This window comes from Branchiostoma lanceolatum, chromosome 1, assembly GCF_035083965.1.
Source record: "Branchiostoma lanceolatum isolate klBraLanc5 chromosome 1, klBraLanc5.hap2, whole genome shotgun sequence".
Lineage (NCBI taxonomy): Eukaryota > Metazoa > Chordata > Leptocardii > Amphioxiformes > Branchiostomatidae > Branchiostoma > Branchiostoma lanceolatum.
The window spans coordinates 35,823,372-35,835,381 of NC_089722.1; the positions used below are offsets into that span (position 1 = coordinate 35,823,372).

The 12,010-nt window shown below is 41.3% G+C and overlaps 1 protein-coding gene across 5 annotated transcripts in view; it reads left to right on the plus strand.

Moving 5' to 3' along the window:
- LOC136421239 (furin-like protease kpc-1) overlaps window positions 1–12,010 on the plus strand; it is a 217,503-nt gene that overhangs the window by 64,698 nt on the left and 140,795 nt on the right. For all 5 annotated transcript variants that reach the window (XM_066408448.1, XM_066408460.1, XM_066408438.1 and 2 more), the window contains one exon: window positions 6,119–6,295. In XM_066408448.1, coding sequence (XP_066264545.1) covers window positions 6,119–6,295 — 177 coding nt within the window. The remainder of the gene's footprint in view (window positions 1–6,118; window positions 6,296–12,010) is intronic.

Here is a 12,010-nt window from a genome sequence, read left to right on the forward strand (position 1 = left end):
CTCTTTTGCTAACCTGCAACGGGACTCTACGTATGATCAATCATCAAAAACGGCTCCTTGTTGCTGCGACCTATGGCTACGGCACTACGGTGAATTTTCCCGCCGCCATATTCATTACCATTAGAATCCTGCTATTCAGCAGACAACAAAAATTTGTGAGTGTGATAGTGGACTAAGGGCAATATTTTCCTCAAAGTTTGCTCCTAGCACAAGCAGAAACACATGGACATAGTAGTACAGCTATATTAACATTTCTACGGCATCCAGCTAACGTCGTGATGAATAATGTACAAATTGCCATGACGGTGGGGGTCGACTTCGAGTGGCGTTCTACTGACTTAACACATGGGTTGTTCCCAAAGACCTGATGTGTGCGGTACGGTCGTGTCTTTTTTGCTTCAACACGTTTATTTATAATTAGAACTCTCTTCAGGCAAAGGTGGGAACAATAGTTACTATACAAAAGCTAATTAGCGGCAAGATATTAAAGGCATCCAGAGCATTTTATGAGGCTTGAAACTTGAATAAAAAAACTCCAATTTCTAGTCATTCCTACACAACAGTTTCAATAACACTGTCCAATTAGTGGTTCGACCAATGAGAGAGTAACTGCATGTCCATCAAATATTTGCATTTTTTTTTTGCATTTCTACGTTTTGACGGAGGTAGGCGGGGCTATGGTATCGATCTATCTATTTACATCGGTGCGTGAAACTAAAAGATCACCATGTAGCTTAGTATTTTGCCGCTTTTGAGCACTTTTGACAAGAAATCGGCACGCAGATGTGGTTAACAGTGGTATGAAATGTCAATTCCATAAAGATTACAGCAACTAGAATATTTTCAGTTTCCAAGCCTCATAAAATGCTCTGGGTGCCTTTAATGACGAATCTTCTCTCCCGAAAAAATGGTAGCACCTGTCCGAAAGCACCTTCATTCTGTGTGCGCCAGACGGTAGTTTCAAATTACAATATTATGGTATCAGCACGACTAGAGAGAAAATATAACTTACATAGGTAGCATTAGTGCAAAGGCAATCCATGATTTTGAGAGAATAACAGAAAAAAAGGATGGTTTATTTTTCTGCCAGATTGGTTTCAATTAACTCTTATCAAGAAAATCCCGTTATAAATAAACAGGTTTGTGTTTTAGTGAAACTTTTTAAAAAAAGTATTTAAGTTTTGGCGAACTGGGGAATAGAGGGTATTAATATTTCGATGCAAATTCAAAAGATCATGTTTATGATTTTTTATTCAGATGTGATTTTTGAAGTCAAAATATACTGTATTTTCTTGGAATGTGTGACTTGGAATGCTGAATGTAGAGAAGCATGCTGCAAACCCTGCAGCAGGAACTTTGACCATTCAAGTGTCTCCGGCAGATCTAGATAGAGGGTTTTGTACAATTTGGTCAACATTTTCCTATGGTTGCTTGCCTCAGGTTCCAAGTAGAAAATATATGACTTGGAGTTGTGTATTATTGTTCCACTCGTTGAACTTGAAGGCACCGTTGGCCCCCGGTAAGTGGTCATAGCGGGAAACCTATGCCCAATTTTTTCCAAAATTCAGAATTTTTCTGTCAGTTTAATGCTACATCAGGGTTAGCTTGTTTTTCTATAACATCCATTACCATAATACCGCCACTAATCATAATACCGCCAAATCTAAAAAGCGAAGAATTTTAAGAGATCTACTGGACAGGTGCAGCAACAGTGATTTCTGAGGTATGCACACCTCAGACATCGAGGTGTTTAATACACTCTAAGAAAGGCCTCAATAACGAGGCATTCGAAGACAATGAGGTCAAATGTTTTTGATCCCTTATCATGATAGGCGAGCGCATCGTGGGAAGAACATATCATCACGCCATCGCACGTTGTTCGCTAGATTTGCATATGATAATCGCACGTGCTTCAAGCTCAAGACGATTTTTTAAACAACAGCAAAATAAAGTTTCTTCTACTGGCCTTCACCTCGTGTCAAAGTGTGATCTATGAGAAAATTAAACGGTTGTTTAATCGCCTTAACTGCGGTTAACCTGGCGCAAAATAGAACGTCGCCATTGTTTTCGCCCGACACTGGCTCCTCCCCCGTATTGCGTAACAGGAAAATTCCCGCGAAAATCTCGGCGAAACCAATAGTTTGAAGGGGCGGGTGTAATTTCTACAAAGCACTGAGAAATGTTTTGCATCTACATGCATCACACTATATGCATGATATCTATAGATGTATTTTTCACCAAGGAACAACAGTTTATAGTAGGATATTATGAACCCTTCTATTGTTTGGTGCCAAACCGCGGTTCAAACAATTTGCACCCCTCCGCTGCAACTGGAGACCCCACGTCGATACCATTTGTATTTGCATGGGAGACGAAAATTAGCAATAGAGATTTACTCAGGAACCAATAAATCGTCTGTGATAAATAGTAAATTTAAAGAAAATGTCTTTATTTGTATGGCACACTTGGGATTCTTCCATAACTGGATCGAACATTGCCGCCGCCGGTCCTCATGAGAGAGCTGCTCCTGATTCATGCCCAGCGGCATAGTAGACCTGCCGTGTCAACTTTAACCCTCAAGATATGAAATTATTACCAGGGGTGGTGGGCACGCGGGACTAGTTGCGATCTTGACGATCTTGATTTTTGGATAAGACCAACAATTATTACGACCGTTACACTAAAAACGAAGCTGTCATTATGTGAACTGAACCATAGTAGAACGCCAGACGTAAGTTTCACGTGATAGCAGTTGTGACGGGCTATAGTTAATCAAAATTCGCAACAGTCAACATCCGTTTTCGAGTGATTTTTTTAATCCCCAGACATCGTTGTATATTTAGGGCACGCACTACCCCAAAAGAAAGGAACAACAGCTGATGTATAATGGTGAAAATGGGGAGATAATTGCCGAGTTTCTTCCTGGCGGTATTATGGAACCCCCTTCCGTGCGCATGCCCCTTCTCGGTGCATTTCCGCACTATCTTACGATTGCGATATTCCATTTTTAGGAGATCAAGAGAGACAAAAAAAAAACATACACAGCATAAGTGGCAAAGGTAAGTTATAACATCGACATGTAACCAGGAAAAAATAATGAATCGCTCCTTTGCTAAATGAGTATCACTTTAGAAATTGCAGTAAACGTGGCAGTACTCTGGTAGTGGATGTTATATATATAAATGCATGTGGCAGGGATGAATGTAGTGTCCTTTGCCTAGCTGCTCGAATCTTCTTTCCCAGAAGAGTGATGATGAAGATTAAGCAAAAGCCAGCAAGATGATGTAAGAAACATATGTAATAAAGTGTATGTGTTTTCAAGATAGTATCAGCGTGAAAATTTGTCCTGCCTCTTTGTGATTGTAGATAAAAAGTAAATCTGAAGTTGCAGGAAATGGCGTCCATTTGTACTTGAAACAGCTAAAATGCTAAAGCTTCCTCCTCCCATGCCTTTTTTTATTTTCATTTTTTTTCCGCCCTCCCGCTCCATTATTTTTGTAGAAAAATCTGTAACAAAGATAGCGTGGCCCTACATGTAGAATGTCAGAACAATTATTGTTGGTCACACATTGAACAACCCAATCTGGCACATGAGGAGAGCCAAAGAGTAGATCATCACATGCTGTCATCTGACATACTGAACATGGCCAGCCAAATCACATGTGTGAAAAAGAATGAGCAATTGTCGTCAACATGTAACAAAAAACCGATTCTGCCACCTGAAGACAGTCAAGGAGAGGTAGATCATCACAATGCTGTCATCCCATGTCCAACTGATGTCTGACATTCGTTCCGGTACAATTCTTCCCTATTGAACCCAACTAGAACACTATCCCAACTCGCTTAGCACTCTGGGTAGGGGTAAGATATCTGACCACATCCACAACATGTCATTCTGGTGTTGTGGGGTATACATAGGGATGAGGAAAGGTAAGCCGTTGTGCGAATCGGGTTAGGGCCATAGGAGTTAAGATTAACTGGAAGGGCAACATTTGAAAGAAAACCTACAGTAACTGTCGTAAAATTGATCGCACTGCACGAAAACAGCTCTTTAAGCAGTCTTAAAGCATGCTTAAAGATTCCGTTTTGGAACTTTACGTAATACTTACGCTGGCTTAAATGTAATTTTATGATATGATCGGTATCATATCGGCTACCGTTTTCCCCACAGAGTTCCAATGACAGTCATCAAGGTAACAAGTGACAAACATGGCGGAGGGGATTTCCCGGCTTGGATGAGGCCATGGCAACACCCTTGACTGACGTGTAGCCGCGGTATTAGTTACCATGGACACTACAAGATTGACAGCCAAAACAATCACGTGGTCGCCGCAGCATGCAGCTTGACGACCCGTTGCATGGCGTGTTGTTAGCATATAAATATTTATATGTGTACCAGCTTTTGTATAGACTCAACGTTAAGAACGCAAGTCATTGACATTGGCAAATATATCGTAATGTCTCTTTCTCTATCTGTTAGTGTTGATAATTACACAGCGATAGCGTTGTGAACATGAATAAACAGTGCTAAATAAAGAAAAGCGAACATGAAAATTTAGACATGATCGATAAGCTGTTATCCAGCGTCATGAGATATTTACGGATGTTGGCTTTTATTGTTTAGTAAGTAGACTTTTGTAGTAGAAGGGAAGTACAGAAGTCGTACTGTTTGTTGTGTCAATTAAGTTTATATTACGACCGGCAAAAATGTATACATGTAAAAAGGAATGGTATTATCGTAGTCAATCAGGGAGTACAGCTCACTACAGGGACCAGATTTTAGTTTTTCATAACCAAACCAAGGAAACATCTATAGGTAAGTTATTCATAATCAAGGAACTTCATGTCAATTAAAGGACGCACACTTCTACCCTTCTAAGCAACTTCTCCTGAACATCCAGGTGTCATTTATTAAGACCTACCTCCTAATCTTCCCAAACATATGGGGTCACCAATTATTTTGGTCACATCCTGCCCCGGGCCAGCTTTTTTTAAAAGCATCTTGTTAATACAGGCATTGTACCCCGCGGGGCGCCCCATGGGTTTAGGGTGCCCCGTGAGGCCCCAGTTTTTACAGAAACCCCATGCCATGACATGCTACATAATGTAATCGAACACCACAGGGTGTCAGTTACACCTGTAGTAAGCATAGTGACAGCCGTCTGGTCTGGTCATTGGCCTTTTGTTCGGATTAGGCATAGAAACTGAGCAAAAACAATGTGTTTCCTTTCTATGAAGTAAGCATTAAAAACGAGGAAAGGACTGAGACTATTGGCCATGGGCAAGTTTCAGTTAACTGTCTGGTGTTTATGTCAATATGATTGTCAACTAACTTGTAGAAAAGGTTGGCGTTCCTCCTCCTTTCGGAGAGAAGGGGCCACTGCAGGTCGTTGAGCATTTTTGTCAAGCTGCTAGTCCGTTGGAAGTCATTAAGGGTCACACGGGCAGCCCTACGCTGGACGACCTCCACTGCCTGTTGGTGGTGTACAGGTCCCAGACGATGGCACTATATGTCAAATTAGAAATCACATGACAGTTCTACATCTCAATGTGATAGTGCTCTCCTTGGGTTCAATAGGGAAGAATTGTGCCGGAACGAATGTCAGAGGTCAGTTGGACATTGGATGACAGCATGTGATCTACTCTCCTTGACTCTCTTTGGGTGCCAGAATCGATGGTCCAGCGTGTAGCGCACAGTTGCTCAGTCTGTTTCACACGTGTGATTTGTCTTGCAACGTTGCGTATGTCAGTTGTCAGTTCGACAGCAGATGATTAGCATATGATAATCTACTCCTTGGCTTGCCTCAAGTGCCAGAAACACTTGTTTAATGTGTATCAGAGAGATAATTCTCACTTTCTAGGTGCAAATGTGTCCATTTGCATATTCGTGATTACGGCTACATTTGCTGGGGTTCTTGAGTTATGCTGACTACAAAATCTGGAAATACACACACAGACACACATACATACATACAGACACACACACAGACAGGTCAAAAACTATACCTCCATAGTTCATGTCGGTAACACAACTTCCACAGCCCAAACTATCATTCAATGATGTTCTGTATTTCTTTTTGCTGACATGTTGTTTTCCCTTCTGTTGTCCCCACTGCAGGTGCATTGGCTGTCCCAGCAGGTGGCGCACAAACGGGTGAAAAGACAGCTGTTCGCAGATGATCCTTTTGCATTTAAAGAGCAGTCCTTTGTTGGAGACGAGATTCCTGATGTTGTTCTCAGTGAGAGCAGGGGGGAGGAGCTAATGGCAAAGAGGGGAGACATATCAGAACAGAAGGTAATGCAAAATATTATCAATCAAAATTATATTTTTATGTATCAGACATTTATAAATTCTATTTATGCAGGCAGCTTAAGTATTGTATGCAAAAGTTTTACCAGAAGGCAGAAGAAGATCTAAAATTTTGGAGTCTTGTAATGTAAGCAATACTAAGTAAGTAAGAAAGTCCTTAAAAATTGTATTTCAAATCCAAAGGGGTACTATATAATTTTTAGCAAGAAGGAATACACTTAGTCTATCTTTTCATCATAACGATGAGTGTTATTCAATTGGCCATTCACGTAGCTCTCTTTCCTCTCTGATTTATTTTATTTCGGTATGTCAATACTTGGTTCTGCTGCTGATCTAATTTAGTTTATTTTCATTTCATTTCCCCTATGTACATGTTATATGTACAGTCAAACCTGCCCAAGAGGATCGACTCACAAAATGTTTCCAAGTTGAGGTTAATACTAAAAATGGCAATATGCAGTGTAACAGTGGGGGTTCAAGCGCCTCCAACTGACCAGTCTAACTGGTCGCGACCTTTTAGCCTAGTGGTTAAGGCGTGCGTGCCTGTGATCTGGGCTGCCGGTTTCGGCGTGAGTTCGAATCTCGGTTGGGGTCACTTGTTTCTACTCGCTCCTTTGATTTGTTTCAGCAGTAACATGGATGGAAAATGATGTGATTTTAGACAACATGTCTACCATCAGCTTCCATTCCCATTAACAGAAAGATCCTATAACTAGAAAGGCCGTCAAATACAGCATGTTTCGCCCATAGTCCTCCCCATGCAAAAAGATCGACTGTCTCAAAATAACACTTGGGCAAATCTAAATATTAAGAAAAAACTTCTGCCCAAAAGTGATCTATTGCAAAGTCATCCCAGTAAGAAATTGAGATTCTTCAATTTGACCCCCTCTGCAAAAGCATAGTCTTCCACAGGCAACCCCATACATAAGGAACCTTTCTAAAATACTTCCACTAAAAAAAATGGATCATCCCAGTCCAAAATTGAGTTTAAAATCAATTAGGCCCTCCATGCTGGAATGGACTCTTCCAGTCCAAAACCACATTCACTTAAAGTGTATAAGACACCAATGATATAAAAATAAAAAAATTCCGGAAATTACATAAACCATGATAATATTGTTTGATAACATACTATATTATAGACATTTGCACAAAATACACACCCTTCAGACGTTACTGAACATCGAAACATCATACCTCCAGCTTCTGATTCTTCCCACCAGGTAATTACATTAATCAGTGACTTTACTCTTCCATTGACGTCACATTGAGCATGGCAGCCGGTTTGGAACTTTGCACTGTGGCTCGGAAAGAACGTTCTTTTGAGAAGCAAACAAGCTAAATATTATGATTATCTTTTAATTGAATGTAATCACTATAATTGAGCACTGCTTGCTCATCAAATGACGTTTTTCACAAGCCATGGTGCAAGGTTCTGAACCGGCTGCCATGTTTTTGTGACATCATCGGAAGAGTAAAGTCACTGATTAATGTAATTACCTGGTGGGAAGATCAGAGAAAAATCAAAAGCTGGAAGTATGGTTTCTTATGGTTCAATGTTAAATAACTTCAGAAGGGTGTGTATTTGTTTTGAATGTTTATATTCATTAAATAATACTATTTCTATTACAGATGATAAGTAGTTGCTGTATTTTGGTGTCATAAACACTTTAAACAAATGGACTTTTGCATATTAAGTACCCCAGTCCAAAATATAATTTAAAAAACGTCCCCGTTCAAGAATTGACTCTTCCAGCACCATCCTCATGTAAAATAGACCAGTTCAAATACACTTCTGCTAACAAATGGACTTTTACCTAATCACTCCAGCCCAAAATTAGAATTTAAAAAACAAACTAGACCAGTCGAAAAATACAAAATGTACTCTTGCATAATCAATCCAGTCCGAAGTTTGATTTTAAAAAAATTACCCCTATGAAGAATGGACTCTTCCATATTATCCTATACATAATCATTGATTATGATATAATGAAGACTTGACAGGAGAAGAAGGACATGACCAAAAACAACACAATGGGTGAAATATGAAAATATGACACCCCTATGTTTGAATGGATGCTTTAAGAGTAAACATTTTTGGTTGAGAAAAAATTGTTTATTTCAAAAATCGTGTAGAAGGGCTGTACGCCGAATTGGGGCCTGTGTGCATGACCAAGTCAGTCATGCACATATGGTATGGGCTCAACATAAAAATCTGTTATCGTTGTAATATTTGTGTGTCGTTACATTTTGTACAAATTTCCGTCATAATTTTGACTTCAAAGCAATGTCTGCCTCTCCCGATCGAATAACGCCCTCCCGCATTCACACGTTAGGCCACAGCATGTAAATTTTATGGATGACATCAGCGCGCACATTGATTTTCGCCTGATTTTGAAATGAAAAACAAGAATTTTTCTACAATTTGGCAATGGTCAATATACCAAAAACGGGGCAATTTGTTTCAAACGTCAGTTCCACTGCAAAATCGTTCTAGATGCCGTAAAAAGGCATTTGCACATGTAGGAATGGTGAAAAATCGGTACGGGGTACAAATGTGTTGCACAATTATTGTGTATGCAAGCTGTAATAAGATTGCTCCTCCTCGCCAACTTACAGGAAGACACAGTGCAGCCCTCATACCAAACTTGGTAATTGGAGTTAGTCCAGGGTTTTTTCTGGACAATGTAACGGGGCGGCGTGCCCTCATACTCCCGGCTTACGCCCTCTTACCAAAATGCCGATTGAACCCTGGTGGCACTTGGGCCATGTTCTTACATGCTGCCGTGCAACATGCAATCTTTCCCCAAAAAGATCTTTTCTTCTTGAAAATATCCCAGCACCACCACAAGACAATGTATCAGATCATAAAATATGTGATAATTAGTCCAAAATATTCCTATTGCGGTAGATACACCGTTAGACGGTGCAAAACATGATCGAAATTGGCATTTTCCAGACTGAGGCGCCATGTTGTTCTGGTGTTCTCGCGAGATTTGTTATAGGTTACAATACATGCAAGGTCAGCTGACCTACACAGCGAGACTTCATGACCTTTCACCCACTGTACGGGAACTTGGCAGAAGAGATCTTGAGCTGTTTTTTGTTGACGCTTGGGCATTTAAAGATGTCATCCGCAGCATAAAACGGAAAAAGGCAAAAGTCCGTCCGGGGCAGAAGAAGATGACATCTTTTTTCTGTCACAAATTGGATAAAGATGGCTAGATCTCGGCAATGGAGGGATCTGTTTCTGCCGAGGGTACGTGGTCTCCCAGAAGGACCCGCGGAAGCTGTGAGTAGCGTCGTCGCGGGACCTGTCGCTAATGAAGACCAGGTGCCTTGCTCAGATGAAGGGACAGACATGCCAGAATGTTCAATGGAGAAGCAGAATGAGAAAGAGGCTAAGTTCAGGGAGAAGTTCAAGTATTCTTTTAAAATCTTTTTTTTGTTACATTGTTTGCATGGTCTCAAACTTAATGCCAATTGTGTTGGACTCCAACTTGACAAATTCTAATTTTATTTATTGGTTTCCTTTCAAAAAAGTGATTTTGCACTGTCTGCAATTATTATTTCTTCTTTCATTTTGAACAACTAACTCTACCTTATTCTGGTAGAAGAAAACAACAGATTTAGCATTGTGTTATACTCAGGTTAGTGTACAATAACACGATATCGGTCTTGGTCCATGACAAACAATGTTACAAGTACATGTATGTGTATCACGGTGCAATCTGACAGCAATGTAAGAACAATCCAAGTACTGTACTAGTAAATAGAACTTTGGCCAATATTTGTCATGTTTTTATTTATGGAGTACAATAATTATTGTATTACAATTCTAAGCAAACAACAATGGCTCAACAGTTGATAATGTCTTGACTTCTTAAGTTTCATTAGCTAAAAATTCTCTCTCAGATAGCCTCAGAATGTCCCAATGTTCTGAGGCACGGAAATTCATGCAGACAGGTCAGCAATAGCGGAGAGAATTTCAGTTGAGATGAAGTGAGCGGAACCAGCATTATTTAGTCACAGTCAGTCTGCCGCATGATTCATGAGACTCCAGTGCCCAGTGTACGGGAACCTTGTTCTGCGTTCTTGAGGTGCTTGAGTGAAATTTAAACGGAAGGACTAAAAACATGTTTTTCACACACCCACCGTAAGTTCACTTCGTCCGCTATTATTGAAACCCGTTCGATCGTTATGGACGGAGTACCGTAGTTTTTTGTTGAAGAACTGTCAGACGCCGACTTAGAGTCAGGTTTTAGGTCCTGGGAAGCTGGGGAAGACGCCCAGGAACATGCTGCAGTGGTTGGGGGGCGGGAAGCTGACGAGTGTGACCAAGAAGCACCGGGTAATCCAGGCACACAGAGTCGTACTCGCTTTGCTGCTTTAGATGCAAAATAGCTGGACCAGTTGGAGGAAGGGAGGGTAGAAAAAGCGACAGAAAGGTCAATGAAGTGGGGCATAAAGCTTTTCAAAGGTGGGTGTTCTTTTCTATTTTGTAGAATGTTTAGCACAGCTACAATTACATATATTTCTATGAATAGAATGATGTACATTTCGTGCTGCTTGTGTTGTACCATGTTGACAATACAGTATCTCACACCGAAGTTCCCACCTATAGCTAGAGGAATGGCATAGAATTTTTCAATAGCAAACCTCAGGTATTTCAAGTATTTGGGAAATACCCAACAAAGATATTTTCAAGCAATATCTGACAAAATGCTGATAAATGTTTCAAAATCTTGATAGTAAGCGGGAAAACTAGCCTAATGTAACTTGTTTCAATTGTGATTTCAGCATGGCTGCAGGCAAGAGACCTGAACAGAGCATTTTAGGAACTACCACCTCAAGAGTTGGCACTACTGAGGCAGTGCTATGGAGAGGTACGAAAGATGATGGCACTCCATATTCTAAGTCAACCTACGCATGTCTGAGAGCGGCTATTCATCGTCACCTCACAGGACCCCCCTACCACTGCAAGTATAACATTTGAAAGACAAGGAGTTCCAAGCTGCCAATAACCTTCGCCAAGCCAAGGCTGGCCCTCGACAACGTAGCTTCCTCATTAAGGATAGCTCCGGCAATATTATCTCCACGGAAGCCGACTGCATCCACCGCTGGAAGGAACATTTCAGTCAGCTTTTAAACCATCCCCCGGTCCCCGAGGACCCCACATTGGCTGAAGAAGCAAATGCGACTGATGGCTCCAACCCCGATTGCCTCACTGCCCCCGTGACTCCAGATGAGGTGAAGGCTGCCCTGAAGAAATTGAAGAACGGGAAGGCCCCTGGTATCTGCAACCTCACAGCAGAGATGCTGAAGGCTGGAGGGGACCACATGATCCAGTGGCTCACCCAGATAATCAACCACGTCTGGATCCTAGAGAAGCTCCCCGACGACTGGCGACGGGGCATCATCCTACCATTCTGGAAACGGAAGGGAGACCAGATGGTATGCAGCAATCACAGAGGTATCACCTTACTGTCCATCCCTGGTAAGCTGTTCACCCGCATCCTACTTACAAGAGCCATCCTTGCCATCAGGAACAGACGTCGCCTACAACAGGCAGGCTTCATGCCGAACCGCTCCACCATGGATCACATCTCCGCACTACGCCTTGCCATTGAGAAGGCGCGGGAGTACAGAAAGAACCGGCATCTCTACATTGCCTTCATTGATCTCCGTGCTGCCTTTGAC